Genomic DNA, 25,412 nt, shown 5'->3' on the forward strand with positions numbered 1-25,412 from the left:
CCTCTATTCTCTTCCTTAACACGAACACACCACAGCCCCCTGCCTCCCTCCACTAGAAGCCTCCATCCAGCCAGAGAGGAGAGGAGATAGGCCCAGTTGCTAAAGCTGTCTTTTCAGCCCTTGCTCCCGCTCGGTCTATCTGAGATACACAGCAAGCGGAGGTGTCGCTTTTCCGCTGGCATTTCGGACAGTATCTACTTATAGACGGGAGAAAAAGAGAAAAGAAAAACAGAAGGGGTATTATCAGGGAGGGATGAGAGCAGCAAAGGCATTTTGTCTTTTTATTCCCCTCCTAAGCCCTGGGCTTTGCTCCCAATCCGATTGGTCGATACGGCCAGGGATGTAAATGAAATGCAAAGAGGAATAAGGCTGGCTTCCCATCTCCAGTGTGTGCCCCCCTAAGTCCCCCCACCACCACCCCCACCCCTTTTTTCCTCCTCTGTCTCACTCCGTCTTGCTCTTTGGGCTGTTTATGGTGTTGTGTTTCTGTCTCCCCATTCAGACTTGCTGTGCTCCCCATTTCCATCTCGCCCTCCACACTCTTCCTCATCCTCCTCCTCCCCGTCTCAGCATCCCTCCCCTCTCCCTGGCTGGGCACACAGCTCTTATCTTCTCAGACGTCCCACATTCCAGCGTTGCCGTGGCTCCCTGCCTGCATCCCTGGTCACGGCGATTCCACGGGTTCCCACAATCCTCGGCAGCTTGCTGATTTAGGGTGGGCAACTGACTCTCAGAGACAGGAGAGCGCAGAGAAACAGAGGGGTTAGGGAATGACGGGGTGAGAGGGGATGAGAGAAAAGACAGGGATGACAAAGGGGAGGAGAGGAAGAAAGCGAAGTAAAAATATCACATGGGGCGAGACATGCAGCAGCAAATGACTGCAATGTACACACGAAAACACACATGAATATGTAAGAGACACAGTCAAACAACAACAAATATGATCCGTGGGGGCGGGGGGGGGGGGAGTTTAACCCCCAAAATGCAACATCAAAACATATCAAAATGTAAAATAAACAAAGATTTTATTGGAATATTTTAATCTGTAGAGGGCAGAGTAACCATTTTCCTATTTTTTTTTTATGTGAAACCAAACCATCTGTGCTGCAGCAGGTTGAATCTCATCATCAAGCCAGCTGACAGCTGCTAACCAGGCCTGCAAACAGAAAGGGCTGATTACATTCTGAGAAAAGTGCACATACACTTACTGTCCTTTGCTTTTCTAGTGGTATACCAAAACAGCAGGCTCCTTCTGCAGTGTTTCATAAAGCTTACAAAACACTTCCACAGTCCTTCTGATTCACATGTGTTATGTCATATCAGCATCAATAATCACAAAAACAGTAAAAGTCAAAGAAGTTCTATGAATTCTGGTCCATTCACTGTGTGTGTGCAAGCCACAGTGTCTTTTTTCAGCAAACCCAGGTCAAAAAGTCCACGTTACTGTGAACGGTCAGTCCTGCGTGTCTACATGTGTCAGATCTGGCAGGAAAAGAGCTTCAGTGGACACTTAAGCATGTTCACACGCACACATAGGCATGCGAAACACAAATCAACACACACAAACACACCTCTAAAAGGGTCCCCGGCATTGTGACATTTAACATTTCATTTAAATCCAGGAGGGATTATAGCCCTCTGGTTAGGAATAAAGAGAGAGAGGAAAAAAAACACTTATTGCATCCATTAGTTATAAAACATTTAAAAGACCATCTAATATAGACTGATGGACGGATTGAGAAGCGAGCGAGTGGGTCGTGTTGTCGGTGCATAGCGACGACTCCGTCGCTTAGAACAAGTCCGTCCGAGATTAAACAAACAGCTCTAATCCCCATTTCTGCCCCCAAATTGGGTTTCCCTCAATCTTGGCCCTACCATCCTGATGTGAAAAAAGAGAAATAGAGCAGTGGCCGAATAATCAGCAGAAGAGGAGTAAAAAAAAAAAGAAACGAAGAAAAAAAGAAACCAGATGTAACAATAAAGCAATCGAATGGTGAATTTAGAATAGTGGGAGCCCGGAAAGCTAGTTTGGGGTCAGTCAATACTTCGTGAAGTCAAGCTCTGTCCCAGGGCCACTGTAAACACTTATTAAATGTAGCATGGTTCAGTCTTTTTCGCTTCACCCTTTATACAGAGTTCTGTGACTCTGCACAGACTAGATAACGGAGCAGTATTTCCGCATCAGCAAGTCCATTTTCAAACTTTTTTCCAAACTTGGGCTCATCAAGACCAACCATTGAATTGAACACCACTGCACATCAGTCTGTGCCCTTCTGGAAGAACACCTCGTCAACACCAGAAGAGGCAGATGGGTTCAGACTACGCTCCCATAGCCTCACACTCTGCCTGGGCTCACAGCACACTCTCAGTGGTGCCAGCTCCCAATAAGTCACCCTCAAATTTGTCATGGGTTTCGCCTCTGGCTCTGCTGGAGCCGGTCTCTCTCTTTGAGCAGGTGAGTTACGGCTGAGCGTATGGCAGGAGCCTGGGGATCTGTGGGCTCCTTCTCCAGGTAGAGACTGAAGTGCCGAGTACTGCAGGTCAGCAGGCTGTCTGGACTATGGCCGCGGTGACCTGAGCGCAGCAGCCTCTCACAGGCCAGTGCAAAGTTCTTGTCCCAGTTTGCAGGGTAGTTTGAGTGGGTCTCAACAATCTCCTTATACAGCTGTCGACAAAAACACACACAGACGCATATAAACAGGTTGTAACAAAAGTATAATTTAAGTAAACCCATTGAATAAGTCAAACTTCATCCTGTAAGGCACTTAAAACAACATTTCTGTATAAAAATATCTAAAAATTAGTATTGTAGAGTATTGTGCTGAAATAAACATTTCCAACACTTAAAATTCATAGAAATCTATTCTATTTAAGATAACAGACCATTTCATTTTGGACGTCATCCACTATACAGTCTCTGCTGTAACTTCCAAGGCAAATCCCTGTCAAACATCAGTGTGGACAAGGAAATACTACTACATACTACTAGTCAGGCAGTGGGTTGTGTTTTGTCTTGTTTTTTTATTTTATCGTGTGTATTGTTCACCGATTGTATACTCATTGCCGCTTGGTACATGTTCTGACATGTACAGGGGAACCAAACAAGACAATAAGACCCACATTCCCGCGCTGCATCCGGATGTCATCAAACTTAGTCCTTTGTTATCGTTTTTGACTGAGAGGCCCCTAGCGGCAGAAATGACCCAGCGTTCATTTAAATCCGCACCTTTATGATAAATGTCAGTGTTGCTGTGTGCGTGTCGAGGTCAGACTCACAGTGTAAGACAGCTCAAAGAGGCGAGCCTTCCCCTCTCCTTGAATTCTTTCTGCCAGGTCAAACAGAAAGAAAGCCGTCTTCATCCTGAAACAAAGCACACACAAGCTCAGGGCTAAGTGCTGGATGGATAAGCCATGCAGATCCACACTCTCAGACGCACCACTCCAATGGAGTGATTTATGTAGATGCCACCACCAAATACAATGTACATGTAGATATAAATGCTCTACCACACAAGACTGGTTTATGGAAATGCTGGAGTTGGCTTGTATGTACTATGACACAGCATTTTATCTGCAAGATAAAGTATACTGCGTCACCAAAGAGGAAACGAGAGCATCCTGTAAAAGAAAAAGGTTTACTCTACCTGGCTTGCCACATCTCCTCATTAGCAACACGTTCCCAGGATGAAGAATGGAAACTGTTCACACATGAGGAAAGAAAAAGTAGCGTAAGAGCTGCAGGCAATCACTAATGCACAGTTCCACTGACTATAAATGATTATTTATGTGGAAATATTGTTCCACTCGACTGTGCAGGTTTTGATACCCTAAACATCAATGTTTTCTGAGCAATAATACCAACCAGCATATTAGACATGGAGTAAAACCACATCTCCCTTCTTCTTTTTTTTTTACTTTGTTGACTGCAAACACTTGACCTCTTCTTCAAAAGAATATTTTAGCAAGGTTCCCAAGCTAATGTTTGGCTTGTGGGCATCTGCGGACACGCTTGTCATGAGTGTGCGAGAAATAATGTCACAGTATTCAGCCGTGGATATCTGAGTGAATGAAGGGCTCCTGGCAACAGCAACAGAATATGCAGCTTTGACTAATTTCACTTTTGACACATATATTGACAAAAATGCAATAAGGAACTCATTATTTTTCATCTTCAGCCTCATTTCAAAGGGCTAAGGGCCTAATGTCTTGCACGGGTTGAATTCACAAAGAGATGGATCACAGCACAGAGAAGAGAAGACGACCACGCTGAGGGAAGCTGTGGAGTCTGTGGAAGGATAACGCAAGACCACAGAGAGATGGGGGGGAGCTATTCACTATTTGGATCATTCTAGTTTCTTGTGAAAATCATATATATATATATATATACATATATAAACGTATATACATATATATATATATATATACATACATATATACATATACACACACACACATATATATATACATATATATATATACATACATATATATACATATACACACACACACATATATATATACATATATACATATATACATATACATATATACATATACATATATACATATATACATATACATATATATATATATATATATATATATATATATATACACACACACACACACACACACACACACACACATATATATATACACATAGGGTAAAAACAACAACGCTGTTCAGAGGCATTCATTATTTCTGTGTGTGTTTGCACCTGTTGTGTGGCTCACTCCAGTTGTAGAGGTGACGAGTGCGACGGGACCACTCCTCGGGGTGAAACTGCTGCTGAGTTGGCACTAAATAGTCACACACGCCCATGGGCCACAGAGAGAACCTATGCTCCCAGCTTTTGTCTCCATCGGGGAGCCCAATACAGGCAAACACATACCTCCTGCAGAAAAGCAGTTTCAAACAGATGAGATCAGTTTTTCCATAATCCACATATTATCTTACAGAAACACAGAGAACACAAATATCTCCTCACATCCCAACATCACTCCAACATTGTGGTGTCCACCGAAGGCTCAACACCTAAGGGTTAGTCCCAGAGGTCAGAATTGCCCCACTGAGAGAGAAACATGTTTGCCTGGCAAACACTGCCCCCTGGTGGGCTTGGTATTAACAGGTCTCCTGCTAGTGCCTATTAAAAGGAGTGAATGTGAGAGCAGGGAAGAGCAGTAATTCAAGCAGGGACTGTTTAAGCAAATCAAGTAGATTAGTTGACTTCTATAGTTCATCAAACTCCTTTTATGGCCTCACCACTACTATGGGCTTATCTTCTCCCTGCACTCGCTGCAGTGTCAGCCATCCCACTGATCTCTGCCTCATTAGATCACCCACTTGTTCATCTGGACCATTGTTGCTCTCCTAGTTCACTCAATTTAACATCCTTCTATTTATCTGTTCAGATCCATCTTTTTTACTCCTCCTCTGCTCTGTCACTCTATTCTTTCTACTCCCTCCAGTGACTCACTGCCTGTTGTGGGACAGGAACTGCTCCAGATTGAAGGCGTCCTTCTCCTCAGAGTGGACCGGGTCCCAGAAGCGACCAGGGAAGTGGACGTCAGGGAGGTGCTGAGCCAGCTTGGCCACGTACCATGTGTACGTCATCATCTAGAAAGAAGGAAGGTAGGAAGGAAGGGGATTGTACATCAGTTTAAAAACGGCAGGTTAAAACACTATAGATCATAGAAGTTTTACTTCCCTGACTTGAGCATAAAGTTGTTTTTCCCCTCATATTTTTCTATGATTGTTAGTTTTAAGTTATTTATATTTGTGATGATGATAAAGAGACAGATTAAAGTATGACGTTCACAATGAAAACACAAAAAACATTACAGTACAAACTATTATTCTTTTTTGTTTGTTTCTTGAAAATAAAGAAAAATCTTCTGACGTAAATAATATGAATGAAGGACAGGTAACACAATAATGCACCCATTATAATATGATAACTTTTAAAAAGGGGCAAATAGTGGAGAAATGAAAGCTCTGACCTCCTGGTCGACGAGGCGCACATCGGGCCTTACACCCTGGCAGTAGTGCAAGTAACGCAGGGAGTTTCCAGGCAGATCTCCTCTCGTCAGTACGATGGAGTCATTTGGGAAGGAGCTCAGAAGCTCCGTGCCGAACCTCTCCACCACACCATTACCGCTTTGATCACATTCCCTAAAATACACAAATGCAAAACATACTGTATGATATTAAACAACATGTGTTTGCTTACATTTAAAAGGGTGCATCCTTACTCCTGCTTAGACATATGTGTGATGTGTACAGTCGTGTGTGTGAAGCTTTTAAGGTGCTCTGAGGGTAAGTTGTCAGAGTCCCCACCCCTTCCCCTCTGCAGAGGGCTCTGGCTGCCTATCTAATCGTGGGGAGACAGGTGTGATGGGTCTGACAGCACAGGCCATGCTCTCCCCCTGATCAAAGCCACTCAGTGATGGCTGTCTGGCCCTCCCCACAACTACGCTGGTGTAATCTGCCTCCTCGGACAGCTAACGTCTCAAACTAAGGTCTGTAAGTGGAATCTATGCGCTAACCATGTTGCTCTTTAGCCCCAACCATGGGGTGAGCAGAGAAAAACCTGACATGTGGAGTTCAGACCTCCGGTATGAAGCACGAAGCAGAAATAAATCGGGTTGACTCAGAGAACATTTATGCAGGAGGATTTTAAAAGGAACTAGAATGAGTGGGGAATTTTTTTTATTGCACTTCAACTTCACGATATGGAAGTACCTAAAAATTGTCACTTTGGACACATTTGGCTCCAGCGTTGTTGTAACAACAGAATCCCTGTAACACAAAACTGATTCCACAGTTTGTGTACCATAAATGTGGTAATAGAAGATGGCAATAGAAGATATAAAGATACAGGTTTACAAATAACTGACTCTATTTAAATGATCTGGTGTTTAATATATCGTCACAGATTTTGTTGTTTTTATAACTACACAAAGGGAATGTTACACAACTGAATCTGTGCTTAAGTGCTGCACACCAGAACATTTGATTTGAAATGAAACAAAACAAAACACTATTAACCCAAAAGCATACTGAATCCAAAAAACTCTTAAAATTCAAGGTAAGCTTTAATCATTTCTCTGCATTGTTTAGCCAAACAATGCAAAACTTTCATTATTCATTTAATAGCTGACATATAGGCAAGACTGCAACACTTTTATTGCTCCCTACAATATGTGTATTGCAGTGCTTACCTGTGATTGGAGTGCATCATTTGTGCCAGGAGAGCCAAAGTGAGCACCCAGCCTGTGGTCTTCCACACTCGACCAACGCCCAGCCTCCTCTCCAGCTCGGTCTGAATCTGCGTCAAGCCGAGGCCCGCCAGCACACACACCGCGGCGTCGCTCTGGAGCCAGAAACGCTCAACCTGCAAGGAGCGAGAGCAAATAGCACGTACGCAGACAGACAGATGTATGAAACTCACACCAGTGTTTGTTGTGTTGTAGGTTCTTTTAAATTCTCAGTCTAGTGCCAGTTTCAGGATATATAACATTCACTGCTACCATCTATCGCAGAAGCTTCTTCTATACAAGGGAAATTGTGCCATAATGCCATTGGTACCATAGTGTTTAATGACTTTTAGACCTCTGCAGATCAATGATAATGTGCATAAAGTCTCATAGCTCACCACTCCGAGCAGCAAGGGTCTGCTGATGTCCAAGTTGGCTCTCCAAGAAAAAAACAGCGAGTAGACCACCAGCATAACAGTCAACAACCAGGATACTGAACGGCACGTCCTAGGTCCCGGAAAGAGAGAATATTTATGTACAGTTCATACTGTCAGTATACTGTAATTATATAAACAGAACTGTGCAAAAAGGATGAAAAATGCTGTAAAACTGCTGTTTAAGGCAAATGGTGGTCACACCAAATACTGATATTAGATTTTTATTCTATTAGCTCACTCCTTAAATTGATTAAAAATAATAAGCTATTTGAACTTATATCTGTGATAGCATTCTTACTTTACAGCATTTTCCATTCCTGAATCTATGAATTCCTGTTTACTTTGTGAAATATGTTCACTTCAATAATTCTGTGAAAATGTTAAGCAAGCAAGGCCATGAGCAAATGTTGATGCCAGTGAGCTAAAATGTGAATGACAGATCTGTGACATTGTGAGGTGGCGCCAACTGCTGAATCACAAACTCATTACATTAAAGCTGTAAAATGCACTTAAACCCCCCACGGAAAACACATTATCCTCATGGTAAATAAAAAAAATAATATTAATTTTGTCAAGCCAGAGAAAATGTAATTTCCTGCCCACATTGATTTGATGCTTTTAATTGGCTGATCACAGATATACACTATCAAGCTTCCCATTTTATTTATTATTACAACAAAACGAGGGCACAAATATTTCGAAATGCAATATTTACTTAACAAGAATTTAGCATATTTTCTTTTTGCCATCCTATAAAATAAAAATGTGCATGAAGCCAAGTTTATCAACGTACACCCCAGGAGAGGGGGAGATGGGAAAATGGTCCGCGCCCTACAGAGCCTCAGGCCTTCACTCGACTTTTATCAGCTCCACCCAACAAACCCCAGCAACTACTGAAACAAATTACTGGATCACTTTGCCTCTCTGTTATAAACAGATACACACAAGCAGCAATTTATTTGAGTACACTAATATGTTTTTGAAAAATTCAAAATACAGATCAATCCCTCTTGATATGAATGCAGGGCTCAAGACAGCTTGACAGTTAGACTCTTTGCGGGGTTTTTTATTCCTTTTTACTAAAATCAGCATTTTGTCAATGGTTTTGTTCCCGTCTTTCACTCCAGGGGATTAGACTTCGAGTTGAAGTGGCTGCTGAGATGTGCGTGACAGAGTTCGGTGTTTTGCATGTTGATGTCTCTCTCTCTCTCTCGCTCTCTCTCATCCTACCTGTCCCACGTGGCGAGGAGAAGGCCTATTACTGCCAGCACCAAAACAGGAATGGACAAGTCCGCCAGGCAGTGGTTCATCTGGGCCCTTCACACACAAACACACATACGCTGTTTGATGGACACCAAAGAAAGGCTCAATTACCCTCCCTGCTACTAGAGTCAAGGACACCAATTATTACATGCCCTTCATCGCCTATCAAAATAAACTCCTTGGACTGCTTGTTACTCCTTTCAATCGAATTGACAGATACGAACGACTGTGTCATCCACCCCCCACTGCCCCTTCGTCTCGTCACAGCGCCTGTCAGTCACAGAGCGCCTGCTCAGAGAAGGGAGATAGTTTCCTCCCTCTTCCTTAATACCCATCTCTATTTGACAGCTTATTGAGTCTTTATATCTCCTGATGTACACTATGTGTGAATGTGCTCATGGGTGTCTATTTGTGAGTGTGTGTCAGCTTCCTCACTGGGTTTACGTCTCCAGTGCGATATGCCTGTCATGTTCGCCTCTCTTCACCATCTTGAAGGTGTGCTTGTCCATCAAGCAGCAGGGGTGATGGGAAGAAGTGGGTGTCTGACAGAGGGGGGGGGCTGGTAGCGGGGGTCTTAAGACGCGCGTGCACCCCCATCCATCCCGTCAGCTGTAAAAAGATACCGGGAGCGGGATGTCTACATTGCTGGTGATAGGGATGGAGGAAGTGGGGAGCAGGAGAGGGAATCGAATGGAGGAGGTTGAGGGTGGAGGGGGGAGCTGGAGTAGAAAAATACAATTTCTCCAGCTCTATTGCAGTGTCTGTCATCACAGCTTGTCACGCTTAAAGACCAGAGCTGAGTGATCATTTCAAACTGCTGGAGAAACAGAACACAGCGATTTGGCCCTCTAAGCAGGTTCAGTTCTGCTTTGATGGGAGAGAGAGAGTTAAATGGGAAGAACAAAAGCTGCTGAGAAAAGAGAGAGAGACAGAGAGAGAGAGAGAGAGAGAGAGAGAGAGATGGGTTGCAGAAATGAGTAAGGCCTCTCTGAAGAATAATGTCTGTGTGGAAATCAATGTACATCACCAGAAGCAATGCAAAGTGTGGCTTGGACCTCCATTTGTAGACTAGAAATATGTGAAAACTTTATGTGCCATAGATCAAATACACACATTGTGTACCGTCTCTTTCAGACTTTTTATTGGGATAAAAAATAAAAAAAACAAAAACACAACAAAGATTGAAAGGTTCCCTGATTTGGTCAGATAGAGCGAGCACAAATTAATCATAAATAGTAAAAAGTATCAGTCAAGAGTTTACTGTTTCAAATTTGGTCAAATAGCACTGTTAAAGCAGCCAAATCAACTTACTGTAGCATTATGGTCAAGTTCACAGAGCTCTCAGTCTTGGCCTGCGAACACAACACATACGCACGGAAAAGTTAACCTAAACATTGGGATCCAAATAAACAAGAACACATACAGAGACTGTTGTTTTTAAGGCAGTAAGCAGCAAGTACCAGACTGAAGGTGCCATATTCAGCCCTCAGCAGGTGGGTCAGTAGTCCTGACAATGTGGTCTGATCTCCCCAGCTCCAGCGGGCTGTGCTGAGGCTGGAGGAGATGGGCAGGTAGATGTACGGCAGAAAGCCGGCAAGAAAACACACTCCAAGTGACACAAGGACACGAAAAGACAGCTCCTGTCAAGATCACATGGAACACAAGTTCTCAAACGTCTTAATTGTCTAGAAAATGGGTGACAAACATTTTGATTTATGGTTGCATGAAGTATGATATTCGTCTGGACTGTAGATGTGTAAAACAAGTAAATAACTGGTTTGTTGTGGAGTTCTGTAACAACAGCTTGATCAATAAAGAAACTCCAAGAGGTTAAATAATGTTTTAATAATTTCCACTTACCAATACCTCTCTGCTGTTCTTTATTAGAATGTCTACTTCATGTGAAAAGCCAAAACAAATATGGTTTATAAATGTTATATCTATATACAAATCTTTGAATTTTTAATTTTTTAGAAAGAAGTTTGTGTGAAATTTGGTTCTCGAGTCACTAGATCTTACCTTGTGAGAGTGGAGTCGTTGAAAGACCCATGGAATGGTGACAAGTACGTACACCACCAAGGTGTGCTGGTTACAGAGCCCCAACCCACAGCACAGCGCCCCCCAATGTGCAATCTGTCAAATGCAAGCAGACTTCAAGCTGAAATGACCACCAAGACATCAAATATTAGAGAAAGACGCGAGTACAGCGGGGCAGAGTTGTGTCGTGTTACCTTCTTCCTTTGCGCAGCGTTTTGGGCGCAGTGCAAACTGGCAATTAAGAAGAAGAGCAGACCAACAAAAAGGTTGTTGAGTGTAAAGACCTCTGCCACCATCGACCACTGCCAGCTCAGCCTGGACACAGCGAACAACCCTCCTGCCAGCACTGCTCCAGGGCCGGGACCTGCCAACCTGACAGAGAGGGAGAGGAGGAATTCAATTTTCATATGCAAGGACCAAACAAACCTAGAAGTATCTGGAGCATCACATACAGTAACCAAATTGAAGAATCAGACAGGACTAGAAACTGCCTGGTCAGCTTAAACACCACCATCAAATGTTAACAGACAATATAAAAATATAAAAAATCTACCAAACCTGGGAATCTTTTTTTGTTGCTAATTGTTAAAATAAAATTAAAACTTCACCCAGACTAATTTGAAGATGCATTATAATCTCTCTATGACCCAAGTTTGCTTCTCAGACAAGAACTTGAAAAAACATCCCGAGTAATTTGGAGAAATTCATGAATAATGAGAACTCTGGTTGATCTTGAGCAGAGCGGCACTGAAACCACCCTGGCAGAGATAGCATTTTATCCTCCGCTTCTTAAATATAATGTGTGCACAAAAGTTTTCCCTCTTCTGCTCTCCTGTACTGACTCTATCTCCTCTGCGGTAATTGAAGCAAACTTGGTATAATCTGTCATGCACTAAGACCCACCACTTACAAAATAGGAGACAGAGGAGGGGAGTGAGAGAGAGCGAGAGAAGGGGGGGTGACAAATGATGGTAGAAAAGGAAAAAGCAAAATAGTGTGAGAGTGTGTTACAGGGGTGAGACAGTGTGCGGGATGTATGAAATATAGAAAAAGGAAGAAAAAAGTTCAAGAGGAGAGAGGGTAAAAAAGAGAAAAGGGAAAAAAAAAGGCAGCCCAGTCCCCAGCATGCTGGCTCTGAAATATGAGCAGCCTCGACAATTAGGGAAGTCAGGCAGTATGGCCCTTTCCACCATTGTGTGGAGTGGCTTAGAGTCCTCATCAGCCTATCAGCTAACTGACAGGCAGAGAGCTGCTCTATTCAGCACTGCAGATACAAGCTGCAGGCCAAACGGCTGCCAGGTCCCTTATGACCCCACAATCCCTTGCCGGTGACAGCTTCAAGCTCCATAGCAAATTAGGCGCTCTCACATTACAATCGCAGAAGACAGATTCCATTAACGGTATCTGAAATTGAGTAGAGAGCAGGCCTGTTATCAGACCTGACTCATAAGCACCGCCATTAATCACAAGGCATGATACCATTTATACATTTCCAGCTCTCTGCCTGCCGCTGTGATAGTCAGCCACAAAAGGCCTGATGAGACTTAGGCTAGGGGAACAATGGAGCTTTCTGAGGAAAGCGCGGTAAATCAGGAGAAAAAGGAGAGGGAGAGCGAAAGAAGGGTAGGGAGAAAAGAAAAAAACTCTTGCTTGCTGACTACTTCCCCTTTTTTTCTTGGGTTTCTCTCTCCTACTGCACTATTTTCCCTCTGTCTTCACTCAAAGGCAAGCTTGGAAGATGAGGACGTGCATGCGTGCGTGTGTGTGTGCGCACTTGGGGAGAGGGGCAAACTGTGTTGATGGGGAGTCTAAGAGTGGGTCTTAATAAGAGATAGCAGTGCCTTTCTCACTTCACCGCTCCAGGAATTAGTAATAACTTGAAGGAAGGATGAAGAAGGGTGCAGCAAGGAGGGGGGGGAGGACTTTTGTTGAGGTGCAGAGACCCTCCACAACCTTAATTTTACCTCCCTGCATGACAATTAACCATAGCTCATAGACCTAGCAGGGGGGCTGGTTTAGGGGTAGCATAGGGTTCAGAACAGTCATGGGGGTCTGTCGTTGGGTTATTACACCAAGTCTGTTCCTGCCTTTGAAAGCCCCATCAGTCATCACATATTCAGACACTCACACACTACTGCTCTCCGACTTCTTTATTCTCCCCGAGTGTCTGACAAATCTCTCTGTTAGAGCTTGTGAGTCTGTAAGAGCCCAGCGGTGTGTACAGTACAGGCTGTAAATGACCTGTCGGTCTGCGCAGGACCACCTGAGTCCCAGTCAGCCGCTCAGCCTCTCCACAGCTCATTCTCCAAGCTGGCTGCTCCCCGGGTGCAGAGATAAAGCAGGGTACATTCAGACACCAGTGAAGCCATGTTCCCTGTTATCACTTCTCAATGCGGTGCAGGATGCCACTATGTTGAAATGTTGTGGCTCAATGACAGTGGCCCTGGTTAAGACATGGCAGGAAAATAACACCGCTGACAAGGAGTCTATTCAACTCTCAACTGATCCATGCTGCCAAAATGTCTGCGTCATCATTTGGGTAATTAACTCAGTGGCACGCATTACTCATTAAATCTGGACAGAAGCATGCGTTTGAAAAAGTTATAATATACAATGATGATATAGAAAATTCTGAGCTCGGGGAAAGATCAAAAGGTAAAAAAATAAATAAATAAATGACACGGATACTGGCTCTGGTGAGCGATGTCCCCTTCAAGGACACAACAAAAGCCGTGTATAATGAGCGAGTCAAAATGGGACCTGCCTCAATTACTCTCTCAGTTCTACAGAATGGGCGAGTGACGTGCCAGCAGTAGTCGTCTGTGCGACATAGCGGCACACAAAAATCCTGCACTAGCACTTTGCACTGAATGATGCCTCACAATGGAGACGGCCAAGGGGGCCGCTGTCGTACACCACCCAGGGGCACAGACAATACCACAGCTGTGCCATTGCAGATCATCGCCGCACTGTTCTCTGACTGAGTGGTGGTTTGGGGAAGCAGAGCTGGAAAAGAATCACACATTCCTAAAGAGGGTAGAGAGCCCAAGAGAGGAGGTGGCCTGCTCTGGCTGAGGCTTCAGTTTCCAGTTGGCCTCCACTGGTACCCCAGGGTTATCCTTTGGCCAAGACACCAGGCAGGGCACTTAGTAGCTATTATATGACAGTAGTCAGTGTTAAGTGATATCGAATATGCCACAAAAATAAGTGTAAAAAGCTAGTTAGCGTACAGATAGGGGCTGAGCAGCATTTTGGTATCGTTTACGGCGTTTCAGGGTCATGACAAGATCATAGAATCGGGTTATAGTTTTTCAAAGCGGACACATGAAACATTTTAAGCCTGTGTAACAAAATGGAGGCACTGAGTAAGACATGGAGTTATTAAGCAGAGTGTTCAATGAAAGACACTACCGAAATTGTTTGACAGTAAATGTAGGATTAAATATTATAAGGGCTTGAACCAAAACAGCAAACTAAAAGTCATGCTATCTTGGCATCTCCTGATTTGATTTTGTCTATCATTGTTTACCTTCTCCTGCAAGTGCTTTTCAATTACTCCCTTTAAAAGGAACCCGTAATTATGACCAACAAAACAATAGTAAATCATTTTTTATTTTATGTGTAGGAAGCACAACAGTGGAGCATAATTATTTGTACCTATTAATGTTTATATGTCATTTAGCATTTGCAATATTGTGAAGACTTTTATAAAACTTATATTGCTTCTATATTATACAGCCATTTTATTACTCATATATATATATATGTATATATATATATATATATATATATATATATATATATATATATATATATATATATATATATATATACACATACCATAATATATATTCAGCAAATTTCTTACTTGTTAGTCAATGATTCATGTCATGAAATTATCTTCCAAAAGAATTAATGTCATACCATCATGAATACTGAAGTAAGAAGTAAGTCGGAAAATTTTGTTTTTGCAGGATTGACTGGGGCTAATCCTTTTTTCTAACCGACTTATTAAAACAAGCTATACAGGCACTTCTCTCTTCTCTTTCCTGCCTCGTGCAGTAATGTTGAGGAGAATGTTTGCACAGAGGGTAAATAAGAGACCCAGCTCTGCTGCTAAGACTCCCCTCCTCCAGGAGAGAGCTCCAGTGCTCCAAGTGCGTGTAAAATTAATCACCACAATTCTGCTCAAACAATGCAGCCACTGACATGACAATTTCTCCCAGAATGCCATCTTAATCTCCACCCAACACAAAAAAAAATTACAGGAAAAGAAAAAACTATTTTCAGAAATCCTGTGTTTATGCAATTCTCTGAATGCCATTTTTTTTTTATTGCTTCTTTTTCCAACAAATTCATTAGGCACACACCACTGATATATAAATGTTGCTGTATAGATTCCATTAACTAATTCTGGGTGAATTGTAATTGCCGAGTCTGATCTCTTCGTGCCTGGTGCCTTATTAAGACTGCCTGTGGTGGGAGAGGAATGTAATATTGACGTCCGAAGCAGACACAATCTTAGGCCCAGGGGCGGAAGGAATATTAAACCACTACTGTATTCTGCTGTCTTTCTAACTCTCCTCCCTCCTCCTCTCTATCCCTATCCCGTAGCCAGTAATGAGGAAATAACATCTTCATTAAACATCTGTTTAACTGTATTAAAAGACAAGTCCTGAGGGAAACATTGGTCATGCTGAGGAAGGGGGGAGTAAAGGAGGTCTGTTGGACTACAAAGTGAAGGATGAGATACTGCAAAATTGGAACAAAAGGTCCAGAGATTGAGGCCTTTTAAAGAGACAAACCTAAAATTGTCTTCTGTGTTTGCAGAAGAAAACAGGAATAGGTGTGTTCAGTGTTGCCACTTGGAATAAAGATTATATCCTACCAGGGCAGTTTTGCCGCCTTCAGGGAAAAGTAAGAACATTATCCGACAAAACAACTCTATTCAGCTGCTTCGACAATAACACAATTCATATTCAAGATGACCAATAAAAGAAAACCCCCCCCGCAGTCATACTCATGATCCCAACAAGATACACGCAACTCCATTCCGGTGGAAAAACAAACCACCTGATCGAGGAGGGGAAAGTGCCATCAGTACCATATGGTGGAGGTCCTTATAAGGAGATGAAGACACAGCACAAGGCAGGGGATGGCATCACGCCCACTCCTCGGTCCACTGAGGTATCAGCTGTGCCACATGAGCCAGTTCTCAGTGTTAGGGGAGGCTCTCGCAGGTGTGCATGTGCTTTCAGTGGTCGCCAGACACATTTGATGTGCTTGACAGACACGTGTGTAATCATTTTATCGAACAAAAAGTGCTGATGACTGAGGGATGCTGAAGCGGTCTACTCTGATAGACATTAACGCGTCTGCTCCTGAATTCTCGGGATAAGAGCGGCAACGGAAGAGATATTCCTCTCAGGTAGCAGAGATTCAGAACAGCTTTAGCAGATAAACTGTGAAATGAGAGAGAGCAGAATACCAAGCAGTCTGGATTATCCAGCTATGAAGGGTGCGTTCCTCAACAGACTCTCGGCTGAGGCCTTCAGCATTCCATGGGCCAAATATTTCCTTTCTGTGAACATCCAAGTGCAAATCGATAGAAATTATCATTACGACCACCGTCCTCAAAGGCCCATCAGGCCGCGGTGTGGAAACATAATAAGACATGCAATTTGGCCATCAAACTGTATGATCAAACCAAGAGAACTGTAATTGACAAATCAAAGGGAGGCTAAGTGCTACATTTAAACTTGCACAAGAGAGAGGTGGCTTCCAAGCCTATCAACTTACATTCCCCCACATTAAACACAGCAATCTGGCCGACTAATTTAAATTGAAACATCAAAGGCTTCCCATGTTGGGTGTATTCCAGATGAATTTCAAGGTCTACAATTTACTATTTGGAAGAAAACTGCCTTCAAGTACCCCTATTTTACTACATTTTGCTATCTGAATATAATTACACAAAGTGATGATTTGTTTGGGGGGGGGGGCTTCTGCTCAGCTGACACAAACCCAAAAATAAATACTGTTAAAGTTTATGAGGGCCTCAAAAAGACAAAAACGAGACATTTAAGAATTAAAGTTTGTTGGGAAAACATAGAGCAAACTTGTGTCAAAGCAAGGGTAGAGCAGGTGAGACTGGTTGTCAAACTGGTCAGGTTTGGCATTTCATCTGACGGAAAGGCCTGGCCACAGAGTCCCTGCAGGTTTGTGGCAAAACATCCATGCCAATCTTCTCTGTATGGTCAAAGCACCCAATGCCCTCAGTGCCAGAAGTGAGAGGGAGGTCTTGACCATCCGGAACCCCACCCCCGACCTGTTTCCGTCTCCAGTAACCCCTCACCACTCAAAGTCTGCCAGCTGATCCGCAGCCACAAGCTCATCCCAAACTAGGTCCTAAACAGATAATGATTAAAGCATTTGATGCTTATTTTTTTATTTTATTTTTTAAAATTGAAAGCATAGCTTATATGACCATACTTAAAAGCTTATGTGGTGTGACTGATGGGTAGTGAGGACTTCAGCCAGACCTCAACCTTTTGGGGGGGTGGGCTGAGTTGGAGGTCCTCATAATGACTTTTCACTTGAACATAATCCAAAATTAGATCTAAATCCCCAGAGATTACAAAAAAATGCTACAGTTAACATGCACACCAGGAGCCTAATATCATCCAGACAGCCTGAATCATTTTGGCCTCAAAATAACTGTCTGTATATGTCTGGCCAAGTGCTAAGTCCAATTCCCCATTGCAATGCAAACGTATCAAATGTATGAAGACTAGGAGGGGAGGAGACAGTAGCCCAAAAATCCCCAAAATTGCACCTTTGGTTCATTTATTTTTATATTCTTACTCTTTTCCTCTTACCCATCTTGTTCGGGGCAGAATGGTTGAATCCAGCAGGACTTGTGTCACCTCTGAGGAGAAGTAAGACAGGAGAGCGTCCAAGACTGATGCAGTCTGGGCTTATTGCCAGTCCCGTGGGGAGCACTTCCTCCTCAGCCACTGCCCTTCTCCATCACGGCTGACCCTGTACCCTAACTTACTCTGGACCACCTGCCACCAAGCACTGGCCAACACACAGGAAATAGGCTCAGGAATGAGCACAACCATCCATTTTCATTAGCTTTTCCCTCATCATCACTTTTTTCTTCACCTTCTTCTTGCCTGCCCTGGTGTACAGACAGTGGAAATTACATCACATTCAACAATTCCTACTCTGAAAGAGTAAATTAGACGTATATGACATGCTTGGAAATGCCCCAGTATGCATAAACACTGACAAAGAGGAAAAATGTTGACACTAAGCTGCCACCAACAATGCAATGTGGAAAATCACTACGATCAGCAAGTGGGTGATGTAAGGTAGTCCGACCAACCATGAAAGATAAACACATACACAAACTGGGAAAGGCTAAAATACTCCTTACATGATGGGGTCAGCAGCAGGCAAAACTGCAGGGTGGTAGATGGCAATAAAGAGACTGAAAACTGTGTTTATAAGTGGACAGGGGAGATATGGTAAAGAGAGGGGATAGGGAGGAGTTAGTGATCCAGTTCCTCTAAGACCCAGGAGGCAAGAAGGGGGAGATTAGAAACCGTGCCGTGTCAGGATTGAGAGCATGCTGGGCAGTGGGGAACAGGAGAACAGGGATGTTGGGGTGGGTGCTGGAGGGTACAATAATTGTGATATACATACACACACACACGCATGCTCACACCGGGTGGCTGATGGGTAAACAGGCAGGGCAGGGTGGTGGAGGAGAGGAGGGCGGCTGGACCCTGCTCCTGAATACTGAACAGCGGATCAACTGCTAGGAAGTCAGGACCTAAAAATGCCTCTCTCTATCCCAGACAGCATCAAGATGCAGAAAGTCATTAAAGGGATGTTTAAAGACCCCCCAACCCCTAGATACACCCCTCAAATATGTATTGTACAGACAGAAGTGTGCATTAGTGCGAGTTTGAGACATGAATCATGAATAAATGTTGTCTTAGAGAATGAATTTGTTCTTCATACATTCAGTCAAAAGGCTGGAAAGAAGCTCACAAATGCAAAATCACAGAGTATTCTTATGTATTAATGGGCCTACCTGCAGACTGTAATGCAGAGGGTACCACAAGCCGCAGCCCCCAGTAAACTCCCCATCAGGTTGACACTGTGGGCTGGAGAGAGTGACGGCAGAAAAAACATGGCCAGGCGAGCTAACAGGGTAAAGAGAGGGTATCCTGGAGGATGAGCCACCTACAAACAGTGGACAAAAGGACATAAAGCAGGTAATGTTTCATTGAAGATGTACTTAAGTGGGCAGCAGACTTAAATGGTGAGGGTGCACATTGTCTTTGATAGCAGAATACAGAGCCGGGAAAGAATATTGAAGACTACTACTGAGCAAGACTGAAGCAAATTCTGATGGAAAGCTATAAATATATGAGCTCTTCTGCCTCCTATAGATGCCAATAGTGATGCGCTGTAGAGCCACAGTAACAGAGACGACTGATACACACATCCCGTCTTGCCTGACTGCGGTAATACCGGAGCACTCCTCTCACTCTCTTTCTCCCACTTCTTACTTCTTTCCTCTGGCCTCTTCCCAAGGACAGCGCAGCTCCCTAGAGTCCATGATAGAGCACGTGGTGCTCGCCAGCTCCAGCCCCCAAACCACCTCTGAGCTGCAGTCATCCTCGCCGGGGGGATCTCGGCAATCACAGCAATTAGCTGCTAAGTCTCCTCCACCCAGATAAGGGCTCAGTCATTAAACACAGACTCATTCCATGGCACTGATAACACGAGCCATGCGGGCAGGGAAAAGGGACAGTTCTTCAAACGAACATGCACTGAACAGGTGAGAGGGCAACTACCACGTCAGTCGCCCCGGATGCGGCAAGGCTCATCGGCTTGTTTGTTAGTTTGTTGGATAGTTCAGACACAGCATCACCAGAGTCTGACACAGGCGCCGAGGGATTGAGATTGCAAGAAGAGGTTGAGAAGCAAAAAAGGCGACGTGGAGAGCTAGCAGAGAGTTTGGTGAATTAGGGCGACTCTACGAGAGGAACACAGGCATGTTGACGAAGGACTGTGTGGTCGACAGGAGTGGACAGATATGCAGTTGTAGGACAGCTGGGGGACAAACGCCACAGGAGGAAGGGGAAGCAGAACTCTTGGGATCAGAAGGGGGAACCGGCAGGCTGGGGCCTTGGGATGGCCTGCAAGGCCCTAGGGAAGCCTAAACGGCAGACAGATGGGCCACACGGACTGTAGCACTAACAGCAGGATTACTGGCATAGTGACACCGACACAGCCTCCCTAAAAGGATCACAGCGGCGTAATAAACTTTATTAAATAATAAAACTTATTATAACTGTTAACCCGATTTAGTTCATTCTTCGCGGCTTACACACACACACAAAAAAGAGGGGTGGATATAATAAGCCTTGTACCATACATAAGGCAAAGCCTACAAAGCCATCGCCTTACCATTGACTTTAATTGGATTTGAAAAACGGGTTGCAAATTATAGCATTCTCTATTTGCAACTTAGTAAAATAAGTGCATAGAAAAGAAGGGGAAAAACCTGTGGACTGAAAGTAAATTAATCTGCTTTCTGCCCATGCTTAATTAAACTTCCTTAATGCTTATAAAAGTTAATGAGTGAATTGATTAAACAATACAGCTAATACTTACCCCCAGCTCACAAGCAGCGGTGATCAGCTCTCCTGTGGAAGAGAATAGAGGAGGAAATTAATGTAAACCCAATAATTATTATTAAGAGACAAGTCTGCTCCCAAAGTTTTCCCAAATCAAATACTTGCACTGGGGTTTTGCATTAATTTGCCAGGATCAAAACCTGCAAATCTTCCCAGTGTGACATTTCCTAAGCGGCACGCTCATTCTCCTCATCTCTCCCTTCTCCCCTGATGCCTCCCTCCCCTTTTCTAGCACACACACACACACACACACACACACACACACACACACACACACACACACACACACACACACACACACACACACACACACACACACACACACACACACACACACACACACACACACACACACACACACACACACACACACACACACACACACACACACACACACACACACACACACACACACACACACACACACACACACACACACACACACACACACACACACACACACACACACACACACACACACACACACACACACCATTACATTCCCTCTCCAATGCTCTGTCACAAAAGACATGCATATGCTGAACTGAGAATAATGTGTGCAGTCCCATCCTCCCCATGCATTGGGGTCCTTTCCCTTGCTCTTTCTTCTAGTGCTCTACATGCCCCTCTCCTGCTCCCACACTCCCAGTGTCTCAGTGTCTTGTTTAGTCCACTGGGCACTAACAGAACAGTGGTGGTGATGACACAGTCACAGAATGAGGTAAGCTGCGAAAATAAGACGCCAGCTGCACAATTTTTTGACAAGCTCTGTGTGAGGCACAGCACAAAGTGAAACGACAAAACCCCGAAAAAGCTATTTTAGGAGGCTTTAATATATTTGGGAACAAACCCATTTGTGCCAGAGTATATCCAGAGCGTTTCAAATTACTCTGATTTCTCACCCAATGTTTTCCATCTCCCACTCATGAAAATTGAAATCTGGTTCAGATTAAATGGCAGTGATAAATCTTTAGATCCAAGAAAGCTCCCTCTACTGGTACTAGACGAGCAATCTCCTCCTTCATCTCCAGCAACCAATGAAATTGTGGCTCACTCTATTACTATGGTGAGCAGCATATAAACTATGAAGAAGCTGGAGAAGCTACACATAATCTGAGAAAAAGCTACATTTCTTCTTCCTTTTTTTATGAACTGATAAATAAATAAATCGATTTTTTTTAACTGACTCACAACTTATCAGACACTATCAACACTGGCTACATAATATTACAAATCAAAGCAACTGTCAAGAGTTCTCCATATTCAAAATAAATTAAATATACATTTTGAGGAGTAAGAACTTGGCCCTGTGAACAATGGCTGGATTTCAGATGGCACTGGCTGCGTCAGATATTTTGCAACCTTGCAGATACAGTGAATTAGCATGGCTACATTTCCACTACACGGGGAGCCCTAACTCTTATCAGTCTAATGCACCATGAAGTCAGAACTCCTCCACCTGCACAGCTTTAATGTTTTTTCACAGCTCCATTTCACCTGGCATGAGCCACCAGCTACCTGCCATCATTTTAAATCACACTGCCTCATCCTACATCAGTTTCTCAATTCCACTCTTTTTCCCCCTCACTAGTGGCACAATTTCACTGCATTCAATGCTGAAACTCAAACTAAAATGGAGCCAAAACATCCATCTCAGAGCCACAGAGATGAAGTTCTGCAGCTCCTGTACTAAAAAAGCTAAATATTGACTCAACGGGGTAGCAGCACGGGTGCCAAGAGTCTTTGTGATAGTGGAGCATGGGCACCCACACCAGTCTTGCCATAATCCCCATCATTTCCACACTCCACATTCCTAGACAACAGCGTACCCGTGGGGCTGTGCTCAAGCCTCTCCAGGGCACATCACACCTAAAGAGATTAGGACACAGAGACGGAGACCTGGAGAATTCTGAAAGGTGTTCAGCTGGCACTATCAGAGCGGGCATCCTGCACCGTCCCTAAACACTGTGGTGAAGGGGCTGGCCATTTTTTCAAAGGCCCCACTCGCTAGACAGCAGCACAACCGGCAGAGCGACTCAGCGCTCCAATTGCTTGCTTGCTCCTCATTTCTGCTCACCCATATCTGGCCGAGCTTTTCATATGCTTTCATTCTGCAAATTTTGCATTCCCTTCCGCAGCATCTTGTGTGCCAGAGCAGTGCAAACCTAACAAGCACAGCCTTCATGCCCTCAAGTCCACATTTACAAGTTTGTAACCTTGCTATCACTTCTAAACAGTCTGTAATTGTGCATTGCCTTACTTCATAAAGTGCATTACAAGAATGTTGGAAAACACGTTGGCCTACCACACAGAAAGGTACTTTGAGCGAAATGCATTTGTGTCCACTGTGAAGCCTTGGTACATTATTTAGAAATTTAACAAACAAGCTCAATAATTGTGTAAGTCAGGGACTTTGGTGTAGCAAGTAAAAAATAATTCCTATGTTCTGCCACTTATTAAAGAAGTAAAACAAAAAAACGTTTCAAGTAGATCTAGTATGTCTTTGATTTGGGTCAGTAAAATTCCTCTCACATAATTACTAGTGCCTCAGAAGGTCATAGCCAGCTCTTATCTCCCATTTCCAGAACAAAAAGTAAGGAGTATTTAATATGCTATAGTCCACCCCTTGATGCTGAGTAGTAAGCTGTAGGTACCATTTTTCACATATTTGGTAACCTTCCACTTCAGATGCATCCACTCTTAAATAATCTGTAAAACTATATTATTTTCCTAACAGAAACATCTGGTTTACATAAATTATATAACATATATTATATAAAGCAAAAACATAATAATTATTATTCACACTGTCTGTCTGACTGACTGTCGGGTGCCATCAACCTACATTGTTATGCCTGGTTCACACTGGATGTGTGGAGCGTGCATTGCTGCTGCCTTCCTTCATATTCCGTCTATTTTTAAGTTTTGGCATCTTGCCTGCTTTTACACATATTACGCATGCGGTTCCAAGCAAAAATAGACAGAGAAAAATATCTGTTGAGAATGATCTTGACAATCTACCAGCAATATTCCATAAAACACAGCAGCGATGCACACACCATGCACACAGTGTGAACCAGAAAGACATTTTTCCAGAAATAATTTTCAAAATAAAATATGGATAGTCAGTGTGACATCAGCGAGGGAGTTGGTGGCAGTGAGTGGGGAAAGTTGAGATACTTAATATCAGCATGATGACTTATAATGCATCGTGAACACACAAAAAAATATAGCCTGATACTTTAGCAGATCTGAAAGCTCATTATAAAGTTACTAGAGACCATCTAGTGAAAGCAGGAAACCTTGGAGGATTGCACTGATTAACTGACAGTCAAACAAAGAACAAAAGCAACTCTAAAACAGTTGTTGTTTTTTTCTCTGGTTGCACCATAATTGGAAACATTCAAACAAATGTACTTGAATCAAAGTAGTGGATATAACCTGTGTAGTGAGCATATAACTTTAAATAATAATAGTAAATAATAATATTCTACCTTTATATAACCTCTGAAACTTTGAGAATTCTAAAAAAATTAAAACTGCCTCCCTAATGTATAAAATCCTGTATATTGCAGATGGAAACTAGCTGTCTACCTTCAGTAGACGTTTTTCAGCTATATTCTACTTTTGTATATTTTTATTTATTCTATGTATATTGTGTGTCTTGCTGCTGCTAGACTCTAATTTCTCAGTTTGGGATACATAAAGTAAAGTAAATCTATTCTATTCTATTCTTTGACAAAGCTCCACATGATTGGCTGCTCGGTAACACAACAAAACCATGTGACCAGAGGTGAAGCATTGAGCATGTGAGCTAGTTAGCAAGCTGTCTAGCAGTAGCACCAACCTGAGTCTCCACCGGGGACTGTCCTCTGGACGCAGGGCACATACAGAGCGGTGACACATGCCACTGTAGCGCCCGTCAGTATCCAGCTTGTCGTGTGCTCCGCGGACATTTTTTTTATTTACGACTAAAACAAAAACAACCTAAGCTACCTTACGTTGACAAACTAGCAAGCTAACGTTGCTAGCGTTCACACAGTGTGGGCTTCAGACATTAGCCGGGGTTTAGAAACGAGATAGCTGCACAAAACGACGCCAGACTGTAGATTAAACTGTGTTAACGCGACAGTAAATGAAGAGTATATTGCAATTTCACTGGTGCAGGCTTGACAGTAAGCTAAATTAACGCGCTCGTTTCCGGTTAAATAGTAGCGAGATTCGCGCCAACAATCTAATATCGCGATACTACCGAGAGCGCTGTTTCTCAAAGTTACACGGAAGTACTGCTATATTTGTCTGTCACTCTTCTTAAAATATACATTTATGCGATTTATAGCCAGTGAACGGCGATTGTTTTTAACACTCTGACGAGTTTTACTCCCACGAAAAACGTGCAGCCGCGGTGATTTCCATGAGGAATGAGGAGTTGCCACCCGCGGTAGAACGAAAAGAAGAAGAGCGAGTTGTTGTGATTTCATCACTTATTTTCTCATGACAGACTCCAGACACCTGATGTCAGGACACAACGACTACTCTTTGAGTGAAATCAACGATAAATAATATATATATATATATATATATTTGTTTACACATTGTGTCTTTCGTTTTTTTTTTAAACAATATGGCCATGAAAATAATGATGTACCGAAATCTAAAATCATACAGCCGAAGAGTATCACAGAATATTCATATTTCA

At 43.2% G+C, this 25,412-nt stretch overlaps 1 protein-coding gene across 1 annotated transcript; it reads right to left on the bottom strand.

Moving 5' to 3' along the window:
* Positions 1-1,008: 1,008 nt before the first annotated feature.
* Positions 1,009-25,147, bottom strand: tmem260 (transmembrane protein 260). Its single transcript, XM_058616256.1, has 16 exons — positions 24,561-25,147; positions 20,691-20,722; positions 19,099-19,250; positions 11,189-11,366; positions 10,977-11,090; positions 10,418-10,597; positions 10,269-10,309; positions 8,925-9,011; positions 7,656-7,764; positions 7,222-7,394; positions 6,001-6,172; positions 5,478-5,617; positions 4,719-4,895; positions 3,645-3,698; positions 3,277-3,361; positions 1,009-2,665 (listed from the first exon to the last, which is right to left on the bottom strand). Exons 1-16 carry the CDS (start codon positions 24,667-24,669, stop codon positions 2,405-2,407), a joined length of 2,064 nt encoding a protein of 687 aa, XP_058472239.1. The 5' UTR covers positions 24,670-25,147; the 3' UTR covers positions 1,009-2,404.
* Between the last annotated feature and the right edge of the window lie 265 nt (positions 25,148-25,412).

This window comes from Solea solea, chromosome 18 (genome assembly GCF_958295425.1).
Source record: "Solea solea chromosome 18, fSolSol10.1, whole genome shotgun sequence".
NCBI lineage: Eukaryota > Metazoa > Chordata > Actinopteri > Pleuronectiformes > Soleidae > Solea > Solea solea.

Bases quoted from the DNA above. Each gene is read 5' to 3' on its own strand.
- tmem260 (XM_058616256.1), bottom strand. From the start codon at position 24,669: ATGTCCGCGGAGCACACGACAAGCTGGATACTGACGGGCGCTACAGTG. The intron at 20,723-24,560 runs GTTGGTGCTACT...TCTCTTCCACAG, and splicing joins AGTCCCCGGTGGAGACTCAG to GAGAGCTGATCACCGCTGCT. The intron at 3,699-4,718 runs GTGCAAACACAC...ATGTGTGAACAG, and splicing joins TGGAGTGAGCCACACAACAG to TTTCCATTCTTCATCCTGGG.